Source organism: Helianthus annuus, chromosome 6, assembly GCF_002127325.2.
Source record: "Helianthus annuus cultivar XRQ/B chromosome 6, HanXRQr2.0-SUNRISE, whole genome shotgun sequence".
NCBI lineage: Eukaryota > Viridiplantae > Streptophyta > Magnoliopsida > Asterales > Asteraceae > Helianthus > Helianthus annuus.
Genome location: NC_035438.2, coordinates 37,474,536 through 37,489,674, shown reverse-complemented (window position 1 = coordinate 37,489,674; position 15,139 = coordinate 37,474,536). Strand labels below are relative to the sequence as shown.

The window sequence follows — 15,139 nt, the reverse complement described above, 5'->3', positions numbered from 1 at the left end:
ATTATAGTTTGGTAGTTTTTTGGGGGCTTTTTTATAGCATTATGGCGTTTTACACGTATTTGCTAAATTTGGCGTTTTATTATATTTTTCATTATAGCATTAATATTATTTTGTTGTTTATTAACTGTTGGACCGTGTTCCGACCCTAAACAGTCAGTTGAGAACGTTCATCTTCACATACGAAGGCGGAATCAACGTAAATGAAGTTACACAGCTTTTGCTATTCAATTCCTTCTCTTTTATTGCTTTCTGATACAAATTTGATAGAGTTTCGTTACAAAAGCAATCCACAAGTTCCGCTCCAACATTCTGAATAATGATCAGGTTTCGCTTCAACTACCTATATATAGTCCCTGTGCTATCGCTTATACGACATGCCGTATAAGCGAAACCATCTAAATACTATACAAGCGAAACTACATGTGTCACAAGAGCGGAACCACTACTACACATGTTCATAAAAGCGAAACTACTTATATAAAACATAATTTTGACTTTTAAGCTCCTATGTTGACCTATCTTGACCTAAGACGTAATGCAGACATAGTCAACAGACATTCCATGCATCAACAGACTCCCCCTTGAATGTTGACGAAGTTTTCAGCTAAGAGTCTTCAGTCTTGGTCTTTTCTCCAATTCTCTGTCTTCTCATCATAAGCACTCTATTTTCACAGGTTTAGAATCACAACCTGGCTCTATCTTCAAACTCCCCTTGGACTGTTGATCCAGACTCCCCCTTTCATAGACTCCCCCTCTCAATATGCTAGAATCTGAGGTCTTGTTCTGGTTCAAGCTTTAACAGTTAAATTCCGTGGGAATATTGAAGTCCAAAACCTGTTACTCAACCAATAACATTACAAACTATCTATTCAACAATAAATCACAGACTCAATCAGCTTTAGAAATCCACTCAAGTATTCAGGTCCAAGTTAATGACCCTGATTACTCAATTAATCTACTAAGTCCAATTTAATGACCTTAGTTGATCTTTTGACGAATCAAACTGATTTTAAAACAACAATTTTTCACAGTTTCCTGAAAATAACAAGTATCAAATTAATGAACTCGTTTTAACTTTAAAAACATCTCAAACTCCGACAAAGTAAGCTCTCCTCATTCTTCAGCTCAGAATATCCTGCATCTGCTTCAATCTTTGAGAATCCAACGATCAACTCTCCACTTTGGTTTGTCAAAAAATAAAGCAGAAATAAAATCTTTTTGGATTTTTACTAAAATGTTCTAAACTAAGAAATGAAATGCAGAAAACTTAAATTGCAGAAAGTAAACAAAGTAAACTATATACAAACTTATTTTTTGGCGAGCGTGTCAGGGAATCATATCAGCTTTTTAGACAAATTACTAGTACCGTTAAGCTTCATTACATATTCAGACTTAAACAATTCACCTCGATTGTCGATATACCGATCCATCTTAAATTTTCACACAGATTCAATCCACTCAGGATACGATTTAGATGACTTATGAACTTAGCTCATTCATGTGTCCCACCTCTTGAATATACTCCCGTATCCAGAATCCCAGATATTCAGTCTTACAGGTGAGTATACCACAAATGATATCTGTAAGGGGTTAAATGCGAGGGCCGTGAGAGCTCAGGTCGATACTTCCGTATACGCAGAGAGATGACGGCTTCGACTTTCTGGTGTGTCCCCTTTAGAGGATCTTTTAGTTACAACAGCAGCAACTATCAATTTTATTGTTTCATCAGCATGCTGAAGGCGATGCTATGTTTCAAGCATTTGCAGAAAGTATTATTCGGGGACTAGGTCAGTACTTCCATACAGCAGAAGTCCCGGAATAATACCACAGCTATCACTGAGTATAAAGACCTAGTATCTCAGAATATGGGACCTTTCAAATGAGATTTCAGGGTTACCTATATATCCAAGTAGTGTTCCCCACGAATTTCACAAGTTCAAAATTTTAGGTTTATATCCCGAATAAATCTACTAAATGTGCGAAAACCTATCGACACATCATTAGTGAGACTGTTTAACTCATTTAGTCTTTACAAATCTTTAGCATACTGTAATCGTCTAGCCGATGTACTATCATTTTCCCTATATACATAAGCTCTTTTTCAGATTTTATCATGTTTTTGTATTTTTTGCATTTTTTTACTGTTTTTGTATTTTCTGAAAATAAACTATATACACCTATCTACCTATCTACTCCCCCTAAATACCAAAACAAGTAAAAAATCGACAAACCATTGCAGATTGTTTCTTATCTTCATCCGCAACAGTACTCTCATCAACGCCAATTATGCCATCCGACACCGAAAGAAGCTTCATACCATTCAGTTTTAACAAATATTTAAACCGATTTTTATCAAAAGCTTTGGTATGTAAATCAGCTTTCTGTTCGTCAGTGTGGATTTTCTCAATTCGTATCAACTTTTTCTCGAAACAATCGCGAATAAAGTGATGACGAATTTCTATATGTTTAGTTTTAGCGTGATGTACTGGATTCTTTGTTATATTTATTGCGGCCTCATTATCAACAGAAAGAGGTGTGTTAAGAAACTGCAAACCGTAGTCGCGCATCTGTTGCTGTATCCACAGGATCTGAGAGCAGCAACTGCTAGCAGAAACGTACTCCGCTTCACATGTAGATAACGCCACAGACGTTTGTTTCTTACACTGCCAGGTAACCAATGTAGGAGTTCCCTTCAAGTAGCGTAAAGTCGCCTTTTCTAGGATACCACAACCCCAATGTAGGAGTTCCCTTCAAGTAGCGTAATATCCTCTTCACAATAATCATGTGCGAAGCTCTCAGGTTAGATTGATATCTTGCTGCGAGGCACGTTGGGTACATGATACCAGGACGTGAAGCAGTTAAATACATCAAAGAACCTATCATGGATCGGTAGAACGTTTCATCAGCCTTGTCTCCGGTGAGATCTGGATGAATTCCATGATTTGTTGCAAGTGGGGTAGCAGCTAGAGTAGAACTTGACATTCCAAATTTCTCTAGAATATCATGCACGTACTTCGTCTGATGAATGAAAATTCCCTCAGGTAGTTGTTCAACTTGAAGTCCCAGAAAGAATTTCATCTCCCCCATTGATGACATTTCGAATTTTTGCTTCATCACCTGTTCGAAATCTTTGCACAATTTCTCATTCGTTGACCCAAAAATTATATCGTCTACATAAATCTGAACTATCAGAAGATGTCCGCCGACCTCTTTAGTGAAGAGAGTGGCATCCACTTTTCCACGTATGAACTTGTTGGCTAGTAGGTGTTGAGACAAAGTCTCGTACCAAGCTCTCGGGGTCTGGTGTAAACCATACAACGCTTTGTCCAATAGGTAGACCTTATTTTTGTGGATTGGGTCAGTAAAGCCCAGCGGCTGACCAGCATAAACCTCCTCTTTGACCTTCCCATAAAGAAACGCCGATTTTACATCCAACTGATATACTTTGAAGTTCTTCCAAGACGCAAATGCTAGAAAAATTCTGATTGCCTCTAGTCGTGCCACAGGAGCATAGACTTCTGTAAAATCAATCCCTTCCTGTTGACTAAAGCCCTGAACAACGAGTCGAGCTTTGTTCCTTACAGCAACTCCTCTGTCGTCTCTCTTACACTTGAATACCCATTTTGTATTGATTTTCCTTTGACCATCTGGTAAATCCACTAACTTCCACACTCCCAACTTTTCAAACTGACTCAACTCTTCTTGCATTGCAATGACCCAAGAGTCTTCAGTAAGCGCCTCTTTATACGTTCTCGGTTCGATCTGCAAGATAAAACAACTTAATGAAAATTCAGTTTGTAAAGGTGCTACTGTAGAATAAAAACATGTTAAGCCCTAGTCTATTTGACGTCTTGTGCGAACGCCTGAATGCAATTCTCCTATGATCCACTCCTCTGGATGATAAGAAAGAGTTCGCGGCATCACTTCGCTTGGAACATCCACATCACCTCCAGATTAGTAACATTCTGATTTGCACTTTGTTCACCAACTTGGTTTATGTGACTTGAATCCTGAATCTGCTCCCCCTCAGAATCTGAATCTCCATGATCAAAGATCGGCATGTTCTCTGATTCTTGATTATCATTCTGATCTGACTGATTATCTTGAGCAACTTCATTCTGTTGGACATCATCGTGTTCACCAGCATTACTCGGACCTGCTTCATTGTCATTCGAATTTTCCCGTGGTCGTCTTGCATACTCAGCTGGGAACCTTTGCTGTGACTCGTACTCACGCAAAATATCTAACTCATCAAAGAAATCTTCTTCTTCTTCGTCTTCTTCCATCATCTCAAACGATCCCACAACTTGTCGTAATGATAGTATAACCTTGACATTCAACATTTGCAGCTTCAATAATCCGCTTCTTACCTGGAACGAAGACACGTCATGTAGGACTTGAATATCCAACAAATATACCCTCAATGCACTTCGGACCAAACTTTACAAAAGGCTCTATAACTGTACAGGGTGACCCGAACGGTTCTAGATACTTCAAATTCGGTTTGCGATTATTGATCAGCTCAAAGCATGTTTTGTTGAATTTCTTGATAGTGAGAACCCTGTTGAGCGTATAGCATGCGACAGAAACAGCTTCAGCCCAAAAATTAATTGCTAACTTTGAATCTGCGAGCATAGTTCTAGCCGTCTCAATTAGCATCCGGTTTTTGCGTTCTGTAACTCCATTCTGCTGCGGAGTGTACGGAGCACTAAACTCATGCAAAATACCTCTTTCATCACAAAATTCTCCATTCTGCTGTTCTTGAATTCAGTACCATTATCACTTCGAATTCTTTTGATACGCCTCTGGTACAGATTCTCTATCTTCTTGAACAATGCCATTAAACTGTCAAACGTTTCGTCTTTCGTCTTCAGGAAAGAGACCCACGAAAATCTGGAATAATCATCAGTAACCACAAGACAATATTTATCTCCTGTAATACTCTTGACATTCACTGGACCAAACAATTCCATGTGAAGTCTCTCCAAGGGTCTTGAGACTGAATTGACTTGTTTTGTAGGGTGTGACTTTTTCTTCTGCTTGCCTTTTATACAGCTAATGCACTCCCCTTCCAGATGAAAACCTTTGACATGAACTCCTGTAACCAAATCATTATGCACCAAAAGATTCATTTTTCTAAGATGTATATGCCCCATCTTCCGGTGCCACAATCTCGATTCTTTTTGCTCTGGACATGAAACAATGAGCTTGACCCGTGGTTGCAGTAGCTACGCTCATATCCAACACGTACAGATCATTAACTCTCGGTGCCCTCATGATAATCCATTCCTCAGGGATAACAAATCCTAGTTTCAAGATCAAACATTCTTTATCAGTGAAGTGAGTGGTATACATCCTGTCACAAATCTGCGAGATACTCAGCAGATTGTTCTCCAGCTCAGCAATGTAGTTAACTCTCTCAAACGTCACAATTCTGTTGGATAACGTTCCTTTACCAATAATCCTTCCTCCTTGATTACCCACAAAACCTACGTATGCTCCATTTATGTTTCTGACATCACACAGCAACGCGGTCTTCCCTGTCATATGTCTTGAAGCTCCACTATCCATGATCCATCTGGATACAAGTTTTGGAAGATCCTGCACGTAGCAAACTTTGACTTAACCAACTTCAATAAAGATGCCGATTCATGCTTCGCGATCAAGGAAGCTCCGGCAATTCAAACTGCTTAGTCAGACATGGTGTCCACCCAGGCCTCATCAGCCTTAGGTGTACCCTTGACTGTTTTCACTCTCGCAACTTGAATTTTAAAGTTTTCAGCCTTCAGAGGTGGAAAATTCGCATCATAATCAATTTGAATTGAATCCTCAGAAGGTGAAATCTTTTTCTCTGTTTTGGGTTTCCAAACTTGTTGAGATAATGCAACCCTTTTGTAAAATTTGTCATTTTTTGTTACCGACTTCTTTACGTGTTCATTTTCACTTTGATGTTATCATTTTTCACACTCTTTTTCTCAACAACGATTGGTGCTTTTCCCTTCACATCAACTTTCTTCTGTTGAGTCTTCACAGTTTCAGTCTTAGGCTTCACGTTGGTACACTTACGTGCAATGTGACCAACTTGATTACATCGAAAGCATATTCGAGTATCAGCCACTCGACTTGTGCCTTCAGACTGAGACTGAGAAGCTCTTTTCTCAAAGAACTCTTTGTTTGATTTTGAAAAATTTTCTTTCTCTTCATCAGCAAGTGAACTCAAACTGTTCACAAACTTTTTCTTCTCAACAAACTTCTTGTTTGAAACATTTCTTTTCTGATACGATTTACCCCCCTGATAACCACCCGACCAATTGTTTCTGTTGTTATTATAAAAACGTGGTGGATTAACATATTTCTTGTTGTAAACTTTTTCTTTCTCAAACCTCATTTTACTTTTCTTTTGACTCAGATTGTTCACTTCTGACAATTCAACTTCGACCAACTTGAAAACATTTGTCAATTTGTTCATGTTAACATTCTCTATCGGAAACTCTAAATCCGAAAACAACTTATCCGAACCCAACATCTTGTACAAGACAAGATTTGATTCTTCATTTAAGTTGTTCTTGGACTTTTGTTTCGGAATGTATTTATCCAAGAAACACCCATCTTCCTCAGTAGTGTCACTATCTGTTTTTAGCACATTTTCAACAACACCTTTTACAATATCATTTTGGACACTATCGTCATTGGAGGATGTGAACGTGACATCAATGTTCTCCGGAAGTTTTACTTCACTTTCTTCTCCAATTTCAACCAACCCTGATTGCTTTTTCGTGTAATTATCCAAAATCGGCGGTGGAACTCTATGAAAACCCACCCCGGTTCCATCAGAATACACGTCTTCGCCAGCTTTGTTTTTCCCGATGGGTTTGGGATTAATATGTTGCAAAACAAAGCTTGCGGAGCTGTAACTATTAAGCTTCAACTGGATTCGCTCGTTTTCAATCTCAGCCTCTTGAAATTTAAGTTTCAGATTAGCGATTTCATCCAGTTGTTTGTTGATTGATTCTTCTTTTACTCTCAGCACTGCTTTTAAATGAACGTTTTCTTTATGAGTTTTACCATTTCGATCATCACAATCTTTCATTGTGCTTTTGAGTTTTTCAAACTTTTCAGAAATCTGACGGTTTTCAAGAATTAACTTTTCATTTTTTTTTAACTTTTTCATGATCAATTTTATCATTTTCAATTTGGCTAGTTAATTCTCTTATCCGTTCAGTTGAAGCTTTAACTGTTTTGTCATGATCTAGAATTTGATTCTCAACGCTTCTGACCTTTGCTGTCAGATCTTCAACTTTCTTACCGTTGAGATACATGACTGTATTACAAAATTTGCACTCTTTGTTGCAATTTTTGCAATCAACATTTCCATCAATTTGTTTACCTGACGCATTTGTTGACAAGTTTGAACTGACCTGGCTTTTTGACTCAGACACGGAGTTAGAGTCTACCTCAAGTGCCTTTGCAGCCAGCACTTTGTCAGCCATTTTTCCCAGGTTCTCTGTAGTTAACTCATGCGTTGTGTCAATAACTCCAGTATCAATCTTCTTTGATTTCTCCATCTCTTCTTTCTCCTTTTTCTCTTTCTCTTCTTTCTTTCTTGTCTCCAGTTCCCCACCATTTATTCTGCCAATACTCATCTTCTTCTTTTAACTCCTTGATTATGGCTTCGATATCAGGCTTTTTGTCATCGATCGCAATATTTCCATCCTGATCAAGATAACACTCCATGTCCGGATCCCATCTTCTCGCTCTCCTTGCTTCCAGATAGATACCAGAAATTCTAATGATTCTGTTCTCAGCAATCATTTTTCTGTATCTATACTTCTGCTCTTCAGTACGAGTATCTTTCCACGGAATAGGTTCAGTTTTCACCATGAATGCGTAACCAACTGCATCTTCCTCTGGTAGAACCTCTTGACTCCAATCATACCCCTCATCATCATAAATCACCGCAAGAGCTCTAGATTTCTCTTTGTTGTCTTCAAGCTGCTTCAATCTAGGTGGCTCAGATTTATTCTGGTGATAAATCGCCTTCTTGTAGTAATCATCTCTTAAAGGGTTCTCTGATTCATCAGCATATGCGTTTCTGCATTCTCGCTTGAAGTGACCTTTCTGCTTACACTTGAAGCATGTCACTTTGGATTTATCGAACCCCAGCTTGGTAGATGGACCACCAATTGTCTTCCTGCCGGTAATTTCCATGAAACGTTGTGCTCGACGAACAGCACTGGCCATAGCCCAACGAATATCGATCAGCTCCATTTCTTCAGGATCTATCTGATCATAATCTTCCTTCGTTAAGTTGGTATTGCCTATCTTCCCAGCTACTAACCCTTCATACGATTCCAACACCAATGCTTGGAAGATCATCTACTGTTTGGCCGACTCCTCATCAAAATTCTGAGCATTCTTCAAGTCTATTGCAATGTTGCATTGAAAACGATTCTTTGCATCAGAATGACTTGCAGATGATGAAGATCCACTGTGATAACCACTATGCTTTCCACTGCTTTGACCACTTTGACTTTCTTTGCTTGATGTAGACACATTCTCAGCAGTAAACGCAGTCTTGGGAGAAGTTGCTTTTGGCATCATGCTTTTTGGATAATACAAATCCAAATTCTGCTGATAGGATGAGTGATTGACTTTGTATGTCTTCTTCAGTTCCAACTCGTGACTTTCAAGTCTCTCAATCACCAAATCCACAGTCAACTTCGCAGGCTCGATAGTGTTTTTCAGCATCAGCGCATAATATCTCCAATCCATCTCGTCAGGTAATGAATCGAACAGTTTGTCGATAAGCTCTTCATCAGGAAATCTGATATCATGTCTTGCTAATTCCAGCTTCAGATGACCAAACCTTTCTATCATTTTACAGACTGGCTCATTCTTTAAACAGCTAAACATATCAAATTCTTTTCTAAGAAGTTTCTTTTTACTTTTCACAATTTCAGCACTTCCTAGACATTTCGTTTCTAGCTTTTTCCAGAGATATTTTGCGTTTGAATAATCGATCAAAGAAATAATATCCTCTCGGACAGACTGAAATAACAAAGCCACACATTTTTGCTCAGCTACAAATGATTCAATCTCATCATCAGATGTTAAAGTTTCACCATTTTTTTTTCCATTTTCATAACCGTTTTTCAGACTCTTCCAGCTAGCAAATGCAAATGCCATCAACCAATCTTCAAACTTTCTTGACCACCGACTGTATTCCTCGATAGCCATTAGCTTTGGAGGTTTATTGAAGGTTCCGAAGGCACTTTCCGATTCCCAAGCTTCCATTAACTTTTTCTTTGCATTTGGCGGGTTCTCGTTTGCATTACTTGACGAAGTATCATCGTTTCTGGAATTTCCAGCAAACGCGTACATGTCACTGAATGGGTTCAAGAATATATCATCCATCTTGAATACACCTGCAAAAACAGCAAACACTTAGAAAAATTTCCGAAGTTTTGAACAGTAGTGACAAACAAGCAAAACTATCAACTATTGTGACTGATAAGCGAAACCAGTAGTGTCCGTATAAGCGAAACTACTAGTGTCCAAATAAGCGAAACTAGGACTTGTTCGTATGAGCGAAACTATCAAGTCTGTATGAGCGAAAGTCAATTGTTCGTTCGAGCGAAACCACAATGTTCGTTCGAGCGAAACTACCAAGTTCTTTCGAGCGGAACTATCTTGTTCAAGAGCTAAACCTATGTATTTTCGAGCGAAACTAGCGATGTCCGTAAAAGCGGAACCTAGTTTTTAACTGATTTTAACCATTTTTAAGCCGTGTTTTAACCTGAAACTTTCTAGGGTTTGTTAATTGTATGTTTTACACGTTATACTCGATTTTCAGGCCATTTCAACCATACGAACCAGTTCAAATCGAAAAAGTATGAGAGAAAGTGAGTAGAAATGAGATAATTCTGTAGAATCAAGCTGTAGTAGTATGAACTCCTCGTCCTGAGCTCTGATACCACTTGTTGGACCGTGTTCCGACCCTAAACAGTCAGTTGAGAACGTTTATCTTCACATACGAAGGCGGAATCAACGTAAATGAAGTTACACAGCTTTTCCTATTCAATTCCTTCTCTTTTATTGCTTTCTGATACAAATTTGACAGAGTTTCGTTACAAAAGCAATCCACAAGTTCCGCTCCAACATTCTGAATAATGATCAGGTTTCGCTTCAACTACCTATATATAGTCCCTGTGCTTTCGCTTATACGACATGCCGTATAAGCGAAACCATCTAAATACCATACAAGCCAAACTACATGTGTCACAAGAGCGGAACCACTACTACACATGTTCATAAAAGCGAAACTACTTAGATAAAACATAATTTTGACTTTTAAGCTCCTATGTTGACCTATCTTGACCTAAGACGTAATGCAGACGTAGTCAGTGTGTGTAGTTGCAGATCTCCAAACTGTTCAAACACTCTTTCACAGTTTCCTTCAGAAACAAACCCTAAAAATGGAAGAAAAGCACAATTCACCGGCAACCGCCGGTGAACAACCACCACCGTCTTCATCGGAGGCTCCACCGTCACGGCGAAGAGGCGGATTGAAACGGAAAGCGTCAAATCTCCACAACAACAACGCATCGACACCTCCGCCACCGTCCTCAAGGCGTCAAACGCGAGAGAAACCGTCACCGGTGTTGTTTTCTCCGATCCACAACGGTCCGTTGACTAGAGCGAGGTTACAGCCTAATTACGATGATACGTCAACGTTTTGGGAGGCGGTGGCGGTGAATGAAGGGGAAGGTGCAGTGGCGGCGGCGGCGACGATGGCGGCGAAGGTGGAGGAGGAGTTGAGTGCGAGGAGAGAGGCGTGGGAGGCGTTGGAGGCGAAGGTTGAAGCGGAGTATGGTGTTGTGAAGTCTCGTGGTGATAGTGTTCATGTTGTACCTGTTTCTGCTGGTTGGTTTTCATGGACAGAAATTCATCCATTGGAGGAGAAAGCATTGTCGTCTTTCTTCAACGGAAAGCTGGAGAATCGGACTCGTGAAATTTACTTGGAAATTCGTAACTCAATCGTGAAAAAATTTCATGAAAATCCCAAAACTCAAATAGAGGAAAAAGATCTTTCCGAAATACCAGTTGGAGAATTGGATGCTAAAAAGGAAGTGATGGATTTTTTGGACTATTGGGGGTTGATTAATTACCATCCACTCCCCGAGACAGATGTTGTTAACTCAGTGGGTGATACTGAAGAAGCTACAAAAGTTAATTCACTAATACAGAAACTGTATGAGTTTGATGTGGAACAATCGTGCTCCCCCACTGTACCCCGGAGTAGCTTTGCAACACCTGCGGTTCCGTACCGGTTGCCCGAGTCCATACCGGTTGATGACTCAGCACAGCCCGAGGGACCATCTCTTGAGTATCACTGCAATTCATGTGCAGCTGATTGTTCTCGTATGCGTTACCACTGTCAAAAGCAAGCAGATTTTGACTTATGTACTGAATGCTTCAACGAAGGCAAGTTTGACTCTGATATGGCCCCATCGGATTTCATTCTCATGGAGCCTGGTGATGCTGCTGGTGCAAGTAGCGGAACCTGGACCGATCAAGAAACACTACTTATTCTTGAAGCTTTGCAACTCTTCAGTGAAAACAGGAACGAGATTGCTGAACATGTTGCCACAAAAACCAAAGCTCAATGTATTCTGCATTTTCTTCAAATGCCGATTGAAGACACTTTTCGGGATTGTGATGATGATGATGAGAAGAAAGATACAAAAAGTGTTGATGATAATGGTGAGAAGAAAGATGTAAAAAGCTCTGATACCACTTGTTGGACCGTGTTCCGACCCTAAACAGTCAGTTGAGAACGTTCATCTTCACATACGAAGGCGGAATCAACGTAAATGAAGTTACACAGCTTTTCCTATTCAATTCCTTCTCTTTTATTGCTTTCTGATACAAATTTGACAGAGTTTCATTACAAAAGCAATCCACAAGTTCCGCTCCAACGTTCTGAATAATGATCAGGTTTCGCTTCAACTACCTATATATAGTCCCTGTGCTTTCGCTTATACGACATGCCGTATAAGCGAAACCATCTAAATACCATACAAGCGAAACTACATGTGTCACAAGAGCGGAACCACTACTACACATGTTCATAAAAGCGAAACTACTTATATAAAACATAATTTTGACTTTTAAGCTCCTATGTTGACCTATCTTGACCTAAGACGTAATGCAGACGTAGTCAACAGACATTCCATGCATCAACATTAACTAACATTACAAAACAAACAATAGATAAAGAAAATTAAAAAAACAAAGCAGAAACAATTTATGATTTAAAATCTTCAGTGTCATCAGTCTCTTTTTTCTTTTGAAACTACAAGAAATGTGACAAATAAATGGCGTTTTGGGTTTGGCGTTGTTTATTTTCTTTGTTCATGTGTTGAAGTGTCTTTGTGGATGTTGGAGACATAGAGTGGCCCCCAGTGGGTGGATGCTATCTGCCTGTGGTCTTCATTATATTCATTGAGGCCAAAGTAGCATTTACACTGGCATAGGTCTCTTCTTATCATCCAAACCTTCTTCAGGAACAAAGATGACAATATGACATATGGGTGTCATCAGTCCCTCTTTTTTCAATTTGTCCATCTCATGCAGCAAAATCTTTCTATACTCACGTAACAAATCATTAAATGAAGCTTCATGCAGAACATTACTGAGGATCAAAGAAAATATGTTTGTTGTCGTTGTATTTTTTGGCGTTTTACATTGAGTTGTAAATATTTTTAGCAACCACTGTGTGTTTTTTTGTGTTTTTTTTTTTTTTTGTGTGATAAACGGAAGGTGGTGAGGCGTTTCTATTTATAGAATTTTTTTGGCGCGTAGTTTAGGCGGGATGTTATTTTTATAACAAAAAATGTAATTAACATTTATCCGGATGTAAATTTGGCGTTATATATAATGGCGTTTCATAGCGTTTTTGTAGGCAGAGAACTTAAATAAAAACACAGAAAAAAGTACGCAGTGATAAAATTGGCGTTTTTTTATTTATTTGGCGTTTTATTTTTCAATTGCGTTTTATGTGAGGAATGGTTTTTTACTTTTTTCCCCTTAATGACGCGCGTCCATGTAATAAAATTGGTGTTATTTACTAAAATGCCACCGCGCCAATCTAGTCCATAGATTGTTTTGATCGAACGATCCATAAGCTTTCTCACCGTTCTCACACTTTTCACCGTTTTCTCTAAATCCTGACCCTATATATATATATATATATACGTATATATATATATACATATATATATATACGTATATATATATATATATATGTATATATATATGTATACGTATATATATATGTATGTATATATATATATATGTATGTATATATATATATGTAGGGGACCGCTAAAATGAAAACCACCTCCAGTTGTAAGAACCATGAGAACTACATCGTACGGGGCGAGTTGGACCAAATTTTTTTTTCATAAACGTAGATGTGTGTATTATAAACACATTTGTAAAGAAAAATCAAAAAAAAAATGTCGTGTATGTAGTTTTGAGCACCACAAGTTTGTGTTTACGGGTACCGTAAATTTTATTTAAAATTTACGGTACCCGTAAACACAAACTTGTGGTGTTCAAAACTACACTCACGACATTTTTTTAATGTTTTTTTTTACAAATGTGTTTATAATACAGCATCTACGTTTATGAAAAAAAAAATTTTGGTCCAACTCGCCCCGGATTAAAAAGTTCTCATCGTTCTTACAACTGGAGGTGGTTTTCATTTTAGCAGTCCCATATATATATATATATATATAGAGAGAGAGAGAGAGAGAAACAGGATCGGGGGAAAACGCTCAAAAGTGTGAGAATGGTGAGAATGCTTCTTGGCCCAACACGTGTCACCCGGCTTAGAGAAGGGCGGAGTGGCTTTTTTGTCCTTTCATCTTCTGCTTTTCCAGTTCCGCTTTTCCCGATATTGTTTTAATTTTTGGTTTTTAAGATTGTTGGCGTTAACCAAATTCAATAATTTATGGCGTTTTTAATGGTTTCATTGTATCAACATTTTGGCGTTTATGGCGTTTATTCACATCTTCTGCCATTGGAACCCAGGGGGCATGAAATCTATTTGAATGGCGTTTTTCAAGGGGTTTTAAACAAGATGGTCCATTGTTCTATTATTTTTTATAAACATTTTGGCGTTTGGGTTATCTTGGCGTTTTACAATTGTTGGATTATGTTTCAGCCACATTAAAAAAAATACAAGCAAAGAAAAATAAATTAAAAATCCTAATCAGATCTCTCTTCACAATATTCACTGTCATCAGTCTCTCTATTCTTTAATAGTACAAGAACTGACACCAAAATATGGCGTTTTATGTAAAACTTAACAAACCCATCGGTTTGATTATTTTCCCTGCCTGTCTGTTGAAGTGGATTTTTTGTGGATATTTGGGGACATAGATCTATGACGTGTGGGTGGGTTTTTTGCTTTTTCTTCATGTTGATCTTCATCTTTATCATCATCCCACTCTTCAGTGTCATTGATCTCTGCTCCTCATCCAAGCCTTCTTCAAGAACAAAAAATACAAAAAGCCATATGACTGGTAATAGTATCTTTTCTTGAATTTTTGTCCATCTCATGCAGCAAAATCTTACTGAGTTACTCACCTCCCCTAACAATTCATTCATTGAAACTTGACGAATAACAATACTGAATATCCAAGAAAGCATATTAGCCATCTTTGATTTTTTTGGCGTTTTACAGTGAGTGATATTTAGTAATATTGGCGTTTGTTTTTTTGGTTTGATCAAATGGAAATTGCTGAGATGTATCATTTAATAGGATGTCTTTTTGGCACCTAAATTAGGCGGTGCGTTATTATAATAAAGTATTCGTCTTTTCAGTTACTGTTTGTAATTATTGTTTTTGACAAGCTTTATCTCTGAAGTTTGTAACACGTCCCATCTTTCAAGTTTGGCATTTTATATTCTAATATAATAAATTTCCCGTATCTTCAGTTTTTCTGATTTGAAGTTACTGTTTCTAGTTACATTTTCAAGTTTGTTTTTTATTTATTTTTTTTTTTTGGGTTTTTTATAATACTTTTTCAAACTAATTTTATTATAGTTTGGGAGTTTTTGGGGGCGTTTA

At 38.2% G+C, this 15,139-nt stretch overlaps 1 protein-coding gene across 1 annotated transcript; it reads left to right on the top strand.

Annotated features, from left to right (window-relative positions):
• The first annotated feature begins 10,406 nt into the window (after window positions 1–10,406).
• Window positions 10,407–14,646, top strand: LOC110944592 (SWI/SNF complex subunit SWI3D-like). Its single transcript, XM_035974112.1, has 2 exons — window positions 10,407–11,799; window positions 14,633–14,646. The coding sequence occupies exons 1-2, from the start codon at window positions 10,476–10,478 to the stop codon at window positions 14,644–14,646; spliced, it is 1,338 nt and encodes a 445-aa protein (XP_035830005.1). The 5' UTR covers window positions 10,407–10,475.
• Window positions 14,647–15,139: the final 493 nt, after the last annotated feature.